Below are 15,876 nucleotides of genomic sequence, written 5' to 3'. Positions count from 1 at the left end.
AATGCCTGCTATCGATCTTTAGACGATTATCACCTTTTTAATCTACTATAATATGTTCTCTGAAAATTGGAGGCCCAATTTTTCAGTTCCCCCCCCCCCCCAAGAAAAAAAAAATATGTGAAATTTGCCTTTAAAATAATAGATAAGAACTTTATCCTTTGACCCTGCTAGGCTCTCCTCGGAGCTACGAAAATATCCCTTGATGAAATAATTCTTGCACCCTCCTTATCTACCATGAAAAGAGTCTAAAATTTTAAGTCCCAATTTTCACGTGCTTGCCAATTAATTAAGAACTATTTGTAAAAAATTGAAAATAGTGGTATTTTCCATGCAATTTGTCCATCGGATGGTCAAAAATACTGTCTTATTTTTTGTGGCCCGTTCCGCCCCAAACTTTTTTTGAGGCAGATTCTAAGCATCGATAACGCAAGAAAAATGCATTATTGCCTTTATATTGTGTCCGTGTCATTCTCTTACATGTAACTCTTTAACTACAAAAAACCCTCAAAAAGGGTAAAAATTCCGTCAAGCCTATGAGATCTTTTCACAAAATTAGTAGGTATGTATCCAACAAAAAATTAAAAAAGGAGAGGGGGGGGGGGATAGTAATCTCTTGAAAATTACAAAAGGAGAAAAGAAAAGCAGCTCTTTCAAACTCTGTTTTCAATTTCAAACCTCAAAATGTCTGATATCATTTGAGGTCAAGATTTTTTAAGTACAGGTACGCCCCAGAACTAGAACGAGCAGACGGGGAATTAATTCTGCTGAGAGTCCCCTTCAGTTAGTCTCGGACGCAACCAGGTTACCTGTGAAGCTAGTTTAGTTGCCTGGGTCACTAATACAAGGAAAGATAATTGGATTTGATTCCTGATGCGAGAAGATGGCGAGGGATAAAACAAGCAGTTCTTTTTTCAGTCTCAAACCTCAAAATATTTGATATCTTTTGAAGTCAAGATTTTTTACCATCTCCTCATCTCACTTTCATTTTCGTTTTGCATTTTAGGCAATAAATTCCACTCTCATACATCATTAAACTTTCTTTAATTTTTTGCTAATTATTCCCCTTCATTTCAGGTAGCCGCAACTCTTCTTACCTACAATAGCTATGTAAGGAACCATTGTATAATACTTACGAATCCGGGTCTTTGTAAGGATGTAAACACAGAAAATGCCGGTCAATAATTCTCATTTTTTAATTTCTTTCAATTTTACTCACATTCAAATTACTTTGACATTCAAAACTGTAGTTTATTCGAAAAGTAAACTCAATTACCTACAGTTTCAGAAAAAATTGAGCTCTCCAAAATTATTTCTTGCTCTGTAGTGAATTTTTGGAACTATTTTTGGAAATGAAGCGTCCCCATAGAGGCACGTGATATTTGAACCATGCAAACATTCTCAGTTGAAGTTTAGAAAATGAACAAAAAACACTCACCAACTTGCTTGTAATCCATTGGGTCAAGAAAATCCACTTTGCAACAATGAATCCGAACAAGTAGAACTGGTATAAGTACCGAGGAACACTTGAAACCATATGGGTGCATTGTAGAAAAATCTAAAGCACTCTGTAACGTAAGAGAAAAATTAGCACCATGATTTAATAGCTGATCAAAACAGCAGCCTGATTGTTGATATTTTGTGTTTGTCGGGTAGACGTACATGACATAGGTAAGAAGGGGGAGCAAGATTGGTCGGCCATGTCTTATCGCTGCTTTATCATGCCTTTATCAGGTGGCAAAGCACTGACACAATGCCATTTTTTAGTTTATTTTTAGAGAAGAAAAATGCACCTTTCAAAACATGCGACATCATCCCTCAACACCGATAAAAATGAAGCTTAAATAATTTAACGACTTACTCTGATCATTGATGATATGAAGGTAGCCGTCGATTCTCTACCCGGAGTTCCTTCAACACATGACAGGGAATGTCGAGAGGCACAGAGCGAATGGCACTAAGCAGCAATGTACATCTGATATGGCAAGTTCCTGGAAGTGTCGATCTGCAAAAATACCAAGCAAGAGACAGATCATCCAATTAATCTACCTACAATTAATGACCGTCAATAGAGACATACCTTAAGATACATTACAATAAATCATCCACCATTTGATAACAGAACGAATTCAAAGTGAGAGTTGGACTCTTCCTTCTGGAGGGAGGGCTAAGAAAAACTTAAAAATTGACCACTTTACTACTTACCGGTCTGAGCCACTGAATGAAACACAGTCCACCAGTCGATAAAATTTAAAACTCAGGGACCCACCATCCAATGTTGCTGGGATACATTGAGTTTCTGATACACAGAACAGTTCATTCGTGTTGAAGCTCTAGTGATTCTAGATATTTTAAAATCAGACAACTTTCATATGTCCTACAAGAGATGAAGTAGATGCAACCAAACTTTAAGTATACTTCATTCTTTTGAAGACACAAGGAAAATGCAGGTGGTGTGAAGATGTTCATGGATGTTCCTACAGACTTACTGGAGCACTCGCCTGCAATAGTTAGGAAGTTTCTATTTGTGATAAGAGTCCGCTCCAAATAAGATTAGCACCTTCAGAGTGCAACAGCGGATTCACCATCTCACTTTTGCCCTTTTTTTCAATGCTAAATTGATGAAAGATTATCTTCCGTCCCAGCAAAGGAGTGCGTACACTTATTTGACGTAGCCTCTCCACTCAACTTTGTAACTGCAGTAAGAAATGGCACATGGTAGTACATGCATGCATAACTTCTTATAATTTCAATACCCAATTATTAAAAAGTTTTTGAAGTATTTGAAGGACCTAACCTAGAATCGGGATCCACATGAACGATTAAGCCCCACTGCAAATAATGGGTTAGTAGCGCTGGTCTCAGAAATGTATTTTGATGCTTGATTCTTGTCGAACAAGATTCATAAGAGATAGTTGGGGCCATCGTCTAGAGGAATATTTTACTCGCATGAGGCACCCAGATATATACTCGCAAAGAACAGGTAGAATTACATCCTATGTCACCTACAGGAAACGTGAGGTTGGCATGAAAAAAGGTACGACAAAAAAGTAAAATTAGCTACTTACTCCGGCAAACAGATAAGATGAATAAATTAAGCAATGAACAAATTCCTGCCACGGAGCTGATAGTAATGAAGTATTTATTGAAATAAATATAAAATAACTTGAAAACTTTGAAACATCTAGGCAGCGTCGGCTTGGTCTTCGTCGTATTCATATTCGTGCAAAGGCGGAGCAGAGACCGTTACAGGTTACAGATGTAGCGGCCATCTTGATGACGTAGAAAAGTACAACCGGTGTGAGGACGTAGATGTTCGATCAAGTAACCACCGTGGTACCATTATCATTATCACGAACACGAAACGAGGATGCAGAGATGAAAATTTCCATTTCCATGAAACTTAAAAAATGAAATTGATTTGATACTTATTAATAGGTAGAAAATATGCTGATGAGATACACCTACAAAAAATCATGTAAAATACCTATAAAATAGATGGATCTAAATATGTATATTTTATACCCCATAAAATATCCATTAAACACCTATAAAATAGGGTATCTGTACGATACCTATTCTATGGCACTATTTTGGCTACTAGGGATGTTCCCAAATCCTGAGAATGTAGGTATGTGCCCATTTATTTTATTATTTTTATTTATTTTATTTTTTCAATTAAGTACATACAAAAGCTGTTGAAACTGCTTATGGTACGTGTTAGGTGTTGTCCTCAAAACACTTAATTTAAACACATGTACAATAAAATTTACAACAATAATAGGTTAGTTTTCAACTGTTGAGTATTTAACAGTTATATACAGAAATTCTTCAGAAACAATCTTAACTCAGACATCTCTGTATTTAGCTATCACCTAGAAACTCATTTATGTGGTAGAACGCTTTTTTTAGGCAGAATTTTTTAAGAAGTTTAAGGAATACATTTGGATGGTCATTTTTAAATGATAGTTTTAGTGAAAGCAGTAGGGCATTAAAGAGCTGTATATCAGAGAAATTTACATTGCTTTCTGATTTGGTAAGTCTTATTCTAAGATTACTTATATTATAGTGCCTGCTATTATATGAATGTTTAGGTGTTAAATCCTCCTGATTTACAAAGTTGTAGGAGAAAGCAAATTTGATAGTTTCATAGATATATAGCGAGGGGACTGTCATTAGATTGTTTCTGCAGAAGAGATCTTTACAATTATATATTGTCAAAACAATTATTTTTCTTTATTTAACCGCCATAATGATGCAACTAGTGTATGAGAAGGCATTGAAGAAATGACTGAGTTAAATAGTACTCACTGACAGTGTTTTATCAATGTATGATATTTTATTATGCGTTGTGCTATGCTGTTGAAGGGAGCTTTGCTGTCACATCTGCTTGAGCACCCTATTTTCTTGAAGACCATCGTCATCGGTGGAGGAGGACCATTTTGTGAGGAATCCATTCTCAGAGCTCTGGTGAAGCGGTTCAATGCAGCAGATATACATATACCTCTTATCATGCGTTCAAGTATCGTTTTCACCCATGCTAGGTACGGAAAGCCTACAAGTCAACCGGCTCCAGCTAGTATCATTTGGTGTGACGTCTCTCAAAAGTAAGTTAGTTATAGCCTCCATTGGTGTTACCAAGGAGGTTTTTTTAGTCATCTGATCACGCATCAACAGCCTCAGTCATCAACTCAAATGCTGAAAGTTATGCATAATGGAGATAAGCGACAGATTTTCAATTTTTCGTTTTTAACGGGTTTCAATCATCCATGACAAAACCATCATACTTAAAGTAATATACATTTTCCAAAAAAAAATTTCATCCCAAAAGAAAGGCGCTTGAAAAACCTGGAAAGTAGGAGACAGGGCAGAAACGCATTTAATCAAATAAATCTCAGTGCAGTCATTTTCGATTCAACCCACCAAGGGCGATGCACCTTTCTTGCATTATGCCTCAGCGTTAAATTATTTGCCAACACTGGGAAAATTCAGGGAAAATGGAAATTTCCAAAGAGTGGCAACCCTGAACTTTAAGAGTGCAACAGAAGATCAGCTGTCATAACTTAAGCAGTGAAAGGAAATATGAGAATCAAGACGGCAGGTCTTCTCCAAAAGTACTTCAACTCATTGTGCGTGGATCTAAGTAAAACCTGAGAAAATAAAAAATCCAAGCGGTTGGATGGGATCTTAGACGCCATATTAGCGCCAATCCAATCAACTTTGATGCAATTTGGTACTCGAGGCCACCAACCTCCACAAAAAACTGTTGGCTAACTTAGTTCATGGATGTTCTACACATTGAAAACCTGATAATTTGCACTGCTTTCTTTCTTTGTACATGTATGCGCACCGAATCTGTTAAATAGGCGGCGAAGTAGCATTTTAGTTCACATTAGCCATCTTGAACTTTTTAATGTTGAAAATTTGACTCCAAAATCGGAGTCCCCGTCGAACAATCGCCGATTACAAAGTAGCGAACTAATTGATATTTTTCAAGGCCAAATACACATCTCGGATTATTGATTTTAGAAACTTGGCAATTAATTTGAGTTTCCTTCACCGTGATCAAACTTTTTCTTAACACATGTCTTAATAAAGGCAAAAGAAACTAAGTGCAATCTCGCGTTATATGAATTTTTTGAGTTTCGTCAACACAAATCGTTAGAGAAGCTTCTGGGCTTTGTAACAAATCATAAAAAATTCAAAATCCTTCTATTGTCTAAGGAAAGTCAAAACAGTTCAGCCTTTTTCCAAAACATTCGAAAGTTTGAAAACTTACGTTGAATTGACCCTAACAACTTTATTTTGAGTCAACACCCCATCCTCTGGTTTTCTTCGATTTTACGCCCTCTCGCAACTGAGCCGAGACGATTTGGATTAAAATCCGCAATACTCATGCACCAATCACTGCAAAGATAGTGTTGCCCGTCGCCTACTATAACTAGTATAGCAGAGAGGCCGGCCGCTGGCCCTTTCATGTATGGAGCAGTTACTTAATTTTTCTGAATTGTTCTCGGGAAGCACTCGGAAAGTGATACTACCCGCAATTGTCTGATTTTCATCAAATCGTATTCAGCCAATGAAATGACGCCAACGTTCCACACATCTGACCCTATTTTAAACGGTTTAGTTGCCTGCGAACCAGCTTCGGTACGTCACATGTAGAATAGAATACCGTGCATCCTGTCCTGTAACCCGTGCCCTAACGGAGATTTGGTCGGTTCGATTTACATGGGATTTTCCACAAGGAACGGAAAGTCAATTTTCAAACGCTGATTTTTGGTAGTTTCAGACAGTTTCTGCTGGATTTTCTTGCGATTATGAGTTCTATATATCCTCAAATGTACGTTTCTATCTGGTAAATCCCCAATATAGCATCGGATAAATTAGTCATACTCAATGTATCAAAGCAAGTCCCAAAAGTGAGGTTATGTCACCCCTCTGTTTACAATCTTCTCTGGGACTCGGAAGAATACTTCTTCTTCGTTTTTATGAAAAAGAACGAAGCATTGGTAGATTGAAAATACGTTACTGAGATCATGAGCATTATTTAATTCTCTAGGTTGTATTATTGCGACAGCATACTTGTGTGTGGACATCACGTGGGGATAAGTAAAACTGTAGTTGGACAACCTGCTCACCGCTATGGATACTTACATTTCTCTAGATGTTATAAAAAGATTCTAATGAATGCCTATTACCTTAATTTAACTTTACTGAGCTTATGCCAATAAGTGCCTGTCAATGTCAGTATTCGGGAAGTCTAATGTTATCGATGAAATACCTTCTAAACCTTATCAACATCGATAGGATCAAACGGAGACAAGTTCTCCACAGCGTTATTGAATGCTAGTGTCAGCTCTCCTCTAAAGGTATCAACCGAGATTGATTTAAACAATACTACCTATGAATTGGAATATTTAGAGGGAAAAATTATGGATTTTATGAAACAAAACTGAGTGGTGTATGGCTGGAAAGAATGAAGCGCAAAACTCTGGGAGGGAGAAAACAAACATTGGTGTCCAATATTCAACTAATTAGTCGCGGATGTTTTGGTTTTGTCATTATAGGTAGAATCTAAGAGAAAAACTAACGTAAGAGACGCACAGAATTGTTTTTTTCACAAATTACCTAGTGATGGAACAGAGTCCAGAATTAGAATGTGAACTAAGGGGTAACATAACCTCACTTTCGGGCCTTGCTTCGATACATTGACGATGACTAATTGGATTGCATTTTGCAAAAAGGAACCACTAGCATTGCAATGTTGCTAAGATTGTGCTACTTCTTTTGTCTTGGAGGAAAAACCCGATTATCCATTAATAGTTTCTATTTTACTCGCAAAAAACTGTAAATTTAAGACAAATTTATCATCTAAATTTCATAGTTTTTCACGATTTCCGCAATTTTATTGCAAAAGATGAAGTTGCACAATCTTAGCATCATTGCAATGCTAGCGGTTCCTTTTTGCAAAATGCAATCTGGTTTATCCGATGCGATATTCGGGATTTACCAGATAGAAACGTACAGTTGAGGATATATAGAACTCATAATCGCAAAAAACTCCGGCAGAAACTGTCTAAAATTACCCGAAGTCAGCGTTTGAAAATTGACTTTCAGTTCCTCACGGGAAATCCCATGTAACCGACCGAATCCCGATTAAGGCACCAGGCCTGAAATCGCGATACATCTCGAAATGTAACGTCATCTCTAAAAACGTCTATGACTGTTTTTGCCATGGCATTTTTGTTTCTGGCTTTCATTTTTAATAAGCCTTCTCTTAACTTGGCAACAATGTAATGAAACCATATGATTTAATTTTCACTGAAGGGGCAGATACACCTGCGAGCTATATATAAAAAAAAAATAGACGCGCGTCTTGAGTGGCCATGGAAGGCCTTATAGGCCATTAAATATGCTCAAATCTTAATCTTAGTCACTAAGAATTAATTGAACAATTTATTAAATCACGTCGGGGTCACCATGCCTTACTTTTAGAAATAATAGCACTTGCATGTACAAACTGCACACAAAAACTGTATTGCGAAGTAGCAACAACTCAAATGAAGGGGTCTAAATTCGATTTACAGTAAAGTATAATTTTTCATTTTCTTTTAGAAGTAGCAAGACAATTTGGTTCACTAAGTTTAAGACTTTGGCCGGATTCTTTACCCCTCTAAATCTGAGGTTTTTAGGGGTTTTTGCATTTTATATCAGGTGGTTTTTGGAATGATGTGAAGCTAATTAGACATTTGGCTGGAGACGGAGAATCTAAAAATAATATTTTCAATCAGCAGAACTGGAACTACTTGTTGGATCATCTAAAAATTAAAAGGTGGTGATTGAGTTTGCGATCAATAAAGGTTAATGTTTTGGTTGGTTTAAACTTCAGTCACCAAAATAGGGTACATAATGTTATTAAAACTGATGGATTAGCATTCATCTGTCATAGTGTAGGCTAATTAGAATGAACTTCTTTTGCGGCATAAATTATCCCTTTCTCTTGAAGTTTCAACATTAATTCTGAAATTTTTACTACTTCTATCTCAACTGTTTGACATACTTACATTCAGCCTTTAAAAGTTTCGATTAAATAACAGTGAGAGCACTAAGTGGAAAGTCCATTCAAATTAAATCGAGTTGAAATTATTTGTTTTGTTCTTTCCTAATAAAAAGTAGGTATTTCTAGTGAGAGGTATTTCATTTACCAATAAAAGTGTGCGCCAAGCCAAGCTATATCCCTCACAAAAGAATGTTCTCTTTTAATAGAGTTTAACGGCCAAGAATGCGACTTTTAACATAAGAAGAAGAAAAATTTATTTATACAGGGTGTCCCAAAAGTCCCTTCCACCCCCTCTAAAATTTTATCTAATTGATATTTTGAAACGAAATTTTGGGGATGTTCATCGATCAATGTTAGCTACTTTTGGGGCCCCCCAAAATTTTTGGCCCCCCCCCCCCCGTGGGGAGGGGCTGCGGACCCCAACTTTTTTTTTTCAAATAGCAACCCCTATCTTGTGATACCTCATTCGAAAGAGCATAAAAAACTAAGAATTTTGGCGCAAACCGCAGATCAATATCTTAATTTTTGACCGAGTTATGATAGGTCAAAGGTCAAATTTGACCTATTTTCAAAAAATCATAACTCCGGTTCAAATTATCGTAATGAAAAAAATAAAACGGGAAAATTTACCAAATTGTAAGCACTTTTAAGTGAAAATCACAGAAATTACTTCAAACTAATTATAAGGGGGGTTTCGCATCCCCAAATACGTCAATTCAAAGGTCATTAAATTTTCCCGCGAGATAAGCCAATTTCCCCCAGATTTGCCTCCACATTAGTTCAGTAAGGTCAAAATCAGTTCAACATTACGTTGGCAAATCCCCAAATTTCGGGAAAAGTTTAAAAAAACAAAATTTAAGGTGATTAAATTTGACCGTTTAAATTTTTTGACTATTTGAAAGAAAAAGTTGGGGTCCGCAGCCCCTCCCCACGGGGGGCCCCAAAAGTAGCTAACATTGATCGATGAACATCCCCAAAGTTTCGTTTCAAAATATCAATTAGATAAAATTTTAGAGGGGGTGGAAGGGACTTTTGGGACACCCTGTATTATGCACTCTGTTGAACTTGAAGGTTTCGGGTAGTACTTGACTGAATTTCCTCAAATTACAATTACCTCAGTCCGAAAATTTTTTGAAAAAGAGAAAAACTTGTTACCGATACTTCACTGTAAGCTAACTCCCAGAGGTAGAATAAAGTTTCTTATTTGTTTCAACTGCATCATCCCTCTCATATACCTCTTCCTTTACTTATACCGGGTTATCCAAAAGTCACCCACCACCCCTGTAACTTTTTTTCTAATTGAGATAGAAGTTTGAAACTTTGGGAATGTTCCTCGGTTAAAGGTAGCATCTTTTTGGTTCCCCCAAAATTTTGGGGGGCGGGGGCAAACTTTTTTTTTTCAAATGGCAACCCCCTTTTGTGATATCTCGTTCAAAAGATAATAAAAAGAGAAAATTTTTAGCGCAAACCGCAGGTCAAAATGTTGATTTTTGACAAAATGGCGGCCGGTCAAAGTTCAAAATGCCGGAAATTTGGCATCTCCGTTTTTTATCGGCGGATTGGTACTGCCTGTTACCGAGCAAAAGTAGGTGTCTTATAATAGGACGCAGTCCCAACTTTCTTAATATATTCGTTTTAGGCATTTAAAATACGTTTCGAAGAAGAAATGTGGAAAAATCAAGAGGACAAGTTCAAATCAAATCTCCGTTTGCCGCCATGGATTCCCGCGCTCATTTACAAACTCAGACAAGCACCCAGCGCCTAACCAGGCGTCAATTTTTCCCCGTGCTTTTAGATACGAGCACTCTGTCTTTATGTCTTTGGTCATCGTTCAATATGAAGACATCACTTGAACATTTTAAGAGAAACTAATGAAATAGTATGTTGGGCTCTAGTAGAACACGTGTGACATAATAATATAAGTCTGTAAATATATGTAGTAGTTTGGATCTAAAGAGAATTGAACATTCAAATTAAATCTATTCACATCTAGTTATAGTGGCTAGAGGTTGGTAACGACCAGGGAAGTTTCGTCCCCGAAACTCGAACTGAGCTGAACAGAACCAACCGATGGCATTGAACGACTGGTTTTTTTCTAAATTCAAAAAGTTATAGCTAAAATGTTGAAACGCTGTTGCTGAATTATCCGTCCAATGAAGCACTATTAAATGTCAAAAATTGAAATCCTCATACCTTCAAGCAGTGCCTTTTGTAGGTGGGTCATTCCACGTCAACGCAACCAAGCTCGGAACCCGACCCCCTCCGATTTGGCTGAAAATTGGTGTACGGGGTCTTTACATCATTCTAAGAAACTAAGCATTGCATTGCAAAAGCATTGGGTTGAAGGATAGGCAGCAGATCAAAGGCGCACTATAGGTCCCATCCTCCAACCCAATGCTTTGCTGATCACCAATAGTTTAATTGCGTATTTGAGAACTTTACCCATATTCTGCAGGGGTACCGGTCCTAAAAAAACCAATAATGCTAATTATAGAAACTGACCCGGAAAATGATTTCGATTAGAGTGTTCCTGTTCCTGAACACTCTAATCAAAATGACTGTCGAGTCCGGCCTTTGCTTGGTCCAAATCAGCACCATATGGCATGAAATGTTTCTTTCTCCTATTTTTTTGGAATCTGTGACTTCGAAAACAGATATCTAGAGTGTTTCCTCCTCTCTTTGCTCCGCATTTGACGTTTTAGCCACTAAAGAGCCAAAATCGGCCGCCATCTTGGATTTTGGGCATTTCCGTGGGTCGATGGGTCTGTATGACAATTTTTCTGGAATCTACGATCCAAAAAACCGAGAATCGACACCTCTCTTCACGTTTTGTGCCGTTTTACCAAAATTTCAATTTCAGCCTCCACTTTGGTCGCCATCTTGTTTTAGGGGCCTTGGCATCAAAATCGGAGAGTCCACCAAAGATTTTCTCATCCTAGGGACCAAAATGAAGAGAGTAAACTTGCATCACAAACGTGCAAACGGGACGTAATTTTCGAACACATGCTCCCCTGACTATGCAATAAATCGCCTTTTCCCGTCATTTTTGAGCATTTCCGGCCGGTTTTCATTTCCGTTTGGATCCGTGCCCCATCGATGCACGTTAGTAAGGGTTTATTACTCGAAAGTATACACCTTAAGGTTGAAATGGAGAGAGAAAATTGGAAATTGCAGTTACAATCCATGGAATGTATCGGTTACGGTGTGATAAATCGTCTTTTTGCGCCAATTTCGAGGATTTTCGGTCGGTTCCCAGTTTACATCAGGCCGTTAATCGATCGGTGCATGTATGGAAAGCGTTGATAGTCCGTTTTTATACATGTCAGAGGGTAAAGTGGGACAAAATATCGATAATTGAAGAGTTCATTATCTAAATATTTGGATTAACGTGTGAAAAATCGTCCTTTTTTACCAATTTTTGGCCTTTTTTGGCCTATTTGAATTTTTTTAGACCCTTAACCGTCCGATAGCAATTGAAAAAAGTATATTAACCAGAAGTATATATCCTAAGCTTGAAGTATAAAAAAAAAAAATCGAAAATCGGAGAGACTGTTTTTTAGATAATGCAGTTTGAACATTGAATGGCGAAAAAATCGTAAATTTTGAAAAACTCTAAATTACGGCCATTTAAATAATTTTTAGCTCAATTTTGATGGTATATTCAGAATCTACAGGAAAAATAGGTCTAGAAACACTCTTTCAAAGTATGATTGATTGATACAGAGTCTCGCTACAGAGGGTCAAAGAGAGGAAAGTCGAGAAAATGAGAATCGCTAAAACGGGCATTTTTGAATATCGCTAAAATTCACCTCATCTTTGGGGGTCGATATCTCGCGAACGGGGCATCGGATGGGAAAACCCTTCAAAAAATTAGTTTCTTAGAATGATGTAAAGACCCCGTATACCAATTTTCAGCCAAATCGGAGGGGGTCGGGTTTCGAGCTTGCTTGCGTTGACGTGGAATGACCCAGGTTCCATTAGCATCGGCAAACGAGTAAGCGATAAGTCTGTTGTGAAAGGTGGTCATGTTGGGTGTGTTTCAGTCAGATTGGTTGTATTTTAAGAGGTTTCTCCTCTATAACATTCCGGATGTCAAAAAAAAGTCAAAAGCGGCACACACGGTAACATGACGATTCTTCAGGTACCCAGTTTTGTGGGTCCAGGGTTTACCGTTATCCCGGAATCGGAGTAACTTTATCGGAGCCCTGAAATTCAAATTTTGCCGCCAAACAACCCCATATTAAGACAAATTTTCGTTGTTTCGGTTCTTTAGGTGCTTATAACTTTTTGAAAACTCATTGGATCTTCATGAAACCCTTACTCGCCTTCCGCGTAACTTAGCTGTGTCCATGGATACCAAAGATCGTTGGAATCCGTGCAGCCCTTTGCTCTGAATTCCATTATACATCAAATCAATTTTCAGATTAAGGGAGTTATGTGTGTCTTTACTTGGCTTCCACCTTTTTGTTTTTTCCATTGTTGTGGAGTTTAGACTTTGTCGGGAGGTGGCTACCGCCACCCATGATAGCTTAAAGGTATCATATTCCATGAAAAATAACATCTCCTGAGTAAAAACTAAATGGGTAAATATAAATTGTGAAGGAAAAACATTATGAGCTCACTAAAGTTTAATTTTATATCTGAGAAGTTTCTTTCTCTATGACAGACCCTCAAAATGTTCGCCCCCCCCCCCCCCCCCATGGAGATGGGCTTGCGGACCCCAACTTTTTTTTCAAATGGCAACCCCCCCCCCCCTTTGTGACACATCAATCGAAAGAGGATAAAAAAAAAAAATCGGCGCAAACTGCAAGTTAAAATCTTAATTTTTGACAAAATGGTGGCCGATCAAAGTTCAAAATAATGGAAGTTTAATACTTCTGTTTTTGTTGACGGATTGGGACGTATTATGGTTTCCGGAGGTTTTATGGAACGAGAAAAACGATTCTGGCATTAGTTTTTCGGAAAATTCTGTCCTCAAAAATGGCGGCGGTCAAAATGGCGACGTAGAGCGGTAAGGGAATATTTAGGCTGTTTATCGATGGATTTGCATGAAACTTGGTATTCGGGGGTATATCGGCACGAGAAAAACGAATTGGAATTTAGAAATTCTGAATATCTTCAAAATGGCACCGGAAAAATGGCGTATACTTGGTACCTATTACGGACATTAATGGTTGGACTCGCATCTACCTCGGCCGCCATTTTGAAAGTATTTAACATTTCAGAAACGTAAAGCAAGAGAGTCATTTTTGTCGAACCAGAAATCAACAGGACCCCGAGTTACATGCGAACGCAATCGTAAATGTCCGTAATACCAAGTTTTCGGTATTTTTCCGACGCCATTGTGAAGTCATTCAGAATTTAATACATCCGATGAGAATTCCAATTCGTTTTCCTCATGCCAAAATACCCCCGAATGCTAAGTTTCATGCAAATCCACCGATAAACAGTGAAAATATTCCCTTACCGCTCTAGGTCGCCATCTTGACCGCCGCATTATTGAGGAGGACAGAATTTTCTGGAAAACTAATGCCAGATTCGTTTTTCTCGTCCCAAGAAACCTCCGGAAACCAGTTTTCGTCCCAATCTGTCAACAAAAACTTCCGTTATTTTGAACTTTGATCAGCCGCCATTTTGTCAAAAATAAGATTTTAACTTGCGGTTTGCGCCAAAATTTTCTTTTTTTATCCTTTTCATTTGATCAATGTGTCACAAAGCGGGGGTTGCAATTTAAAAAAAAGTTGGGGTCCACAGCCGGCCCCTTCCCAAGGGGGGGGGGGGGAGGGGCAAAAGTAGCTAACATTGATTGATGAACATCCCAAAAGTTTCGTTTTAAAATATCAATTAGGTAATTTAGGGAATTTTCGAAGGGATGGAAGACTTTTGAGACACCCTGTTTGTTTATGCCATCTTAGTGCAAAACTAATTCATGGGGTTCGAGTGTTATTCAGGAATTGTCATAGGTAAATCGTTGGAAGGCAGTGGCTTGATATTTCAAGCTGTGCTGCCGTATGGCTCACGAACCACGGAATTAATTCTGCTTAAACGTTAGTTTTGGATAGAAACCAACTTTGAAGCAAATTTTTTTCATAAAATTGAATCTAAATGTTAGCAAACAGATATCCTCGTTTAGTACAAAGCTTTCAGGCCATTTTCGGTCAAAATTTTTGTTGGTAGATTCGGATTCAGTGACCAAGACTACAAAGGAACCCGTCTTGCTTCATTCTTCTCAGAAATTCAGCCAATAACAGCACAGATTGACAAGACTACTATAAAAGTTGACCGGATGTGTGGGGCACCTATGAATATATAGCCCAGTTGGTCAGAGCCGAAGAAACGTAACCACTCATCCTTTGTCGGGCCGATCGTATTTATGTTGAAAGGAACTATGTACATAGGATTTGTATGTAACATAGTTCTTTTAGCATAAATACGTCCATTTACCTAGGCCTTTATGACTTGATTTCTATTCTTTGTGGGAATTAAATTCCAACAGATAGACTCTAATAAAGCACTCAAAAAAGAAGTAAACATAAGTGTGTTATTTTCACTGATTGCTGGTTGGAACAGAAAGCACAGACAATATTATGTTAATAGATTTGCTTAGTATCAAAACGGCAATGATCCGAATACATTTGTTTGCCTCTTGACTACAGAACTGAAGTTACTTATTCTACTTTATCTTTTTCAGTTGAGTTTCGATTCCAAATTAGATCTTGCGTTCTCATTTAGTGTAGATAACACTCATTGCACTGCAAGTAAACTTAATGTTAATGTGTAACTGCTCTGCTGCAGTAGGCTATTGCCAACTAAAGCTACAATTCTGGCAACAATGTGTCATCAGCATCGTCATTTAGAAACTAGCTTTTACTTTTTTTGCGGGGCTTATTCTCCTTCATTTAACTAATATTTCTCTTCTGTTCCCATATTTATCATGATCGTTTAACCCCTATGTTATCCCTTTACATATTCATTCAGGCCATTGGAAATTGGGGTGGACGGGAAGAAGCAAGGTGCAACCAAAGGAGCTAAAAATGATTATTTGCTCGTATGCAGGAAAAGTTTATTCCAAAAATTCATCTCTCTAACTGGTGAGAAATTCAAAAGTCAAACATATTTTGATTGCAAGCAAGCAGCAGAAGCTTATCAGTGTGCATGGAAACTGAGGAAGAGTCAATTGGGGGCTTGGACGGAGAAACCGCCTGAATTGCAACACTTCAAAATTGACAATCCAACTTGAGACTCATGTTGTAAGTTCCTCTTTTACCTAATCTAGCTACATTCGCCCAGGAAATAGTTTTCCTCTTCTTTTTATT

General features: G+C 37.8%; 1 protein-coding gene across 6 annotated transcripts in view; it reads left to right on the top strand.

Moving 5' to 3' along the window:
• The window catches only part of Adat1 (Adenosine deaminase, tRNA-specific 1), a 56,589-nt gene that overhangs the window by 31,528 nt on the left and 9,185 nt on the right, over positions 1 to 15,876 (top strand). For 5 of the 6 annotated variants that reach the window (XM_019053128.2, XM_072296366.1, XM_072296367.1 and 2 more), the window contains 2 exons: positions 4,366 to 4,604; positions 15,539 to 15,810. In XM_019053128.2, coding sequence (XP_018908673.1) covers positions 4,366 to 4,604; positions 15,539 to 15,800 — 501 coding nt within the window. In that variant the 3' untranslated portion in view covers positions 15,801 to 15,810. The remainder of the gene's footprint in view (positions 1 to 4,365; positions 4,605 to 15,538; positions 15,811 to 15,876) is intronic. The other variant, XM_019053129.2, reaches the window with a different exon arrangement.

The sequence above is a fragment of the Bemisia tabaci genome, chromosome 2 (assembly GCF_918797505.1).
Source record: "Bemisia tabaci chromosome 2, PGI_BMITA_v3".
Taxonomy (NCBI): domain Eukaryota; kingdom Metazoa; phylum Arthropoda; class Insecta; order Hemiptera; family Aleyrodidae; genus Bemisia; species Bemisia tabaci.
The sequence above is the reverse complement of the archived record's forward strand: the minus strand, read 5'-3'. Positions and strand labels throughout refer to the sequence as shown.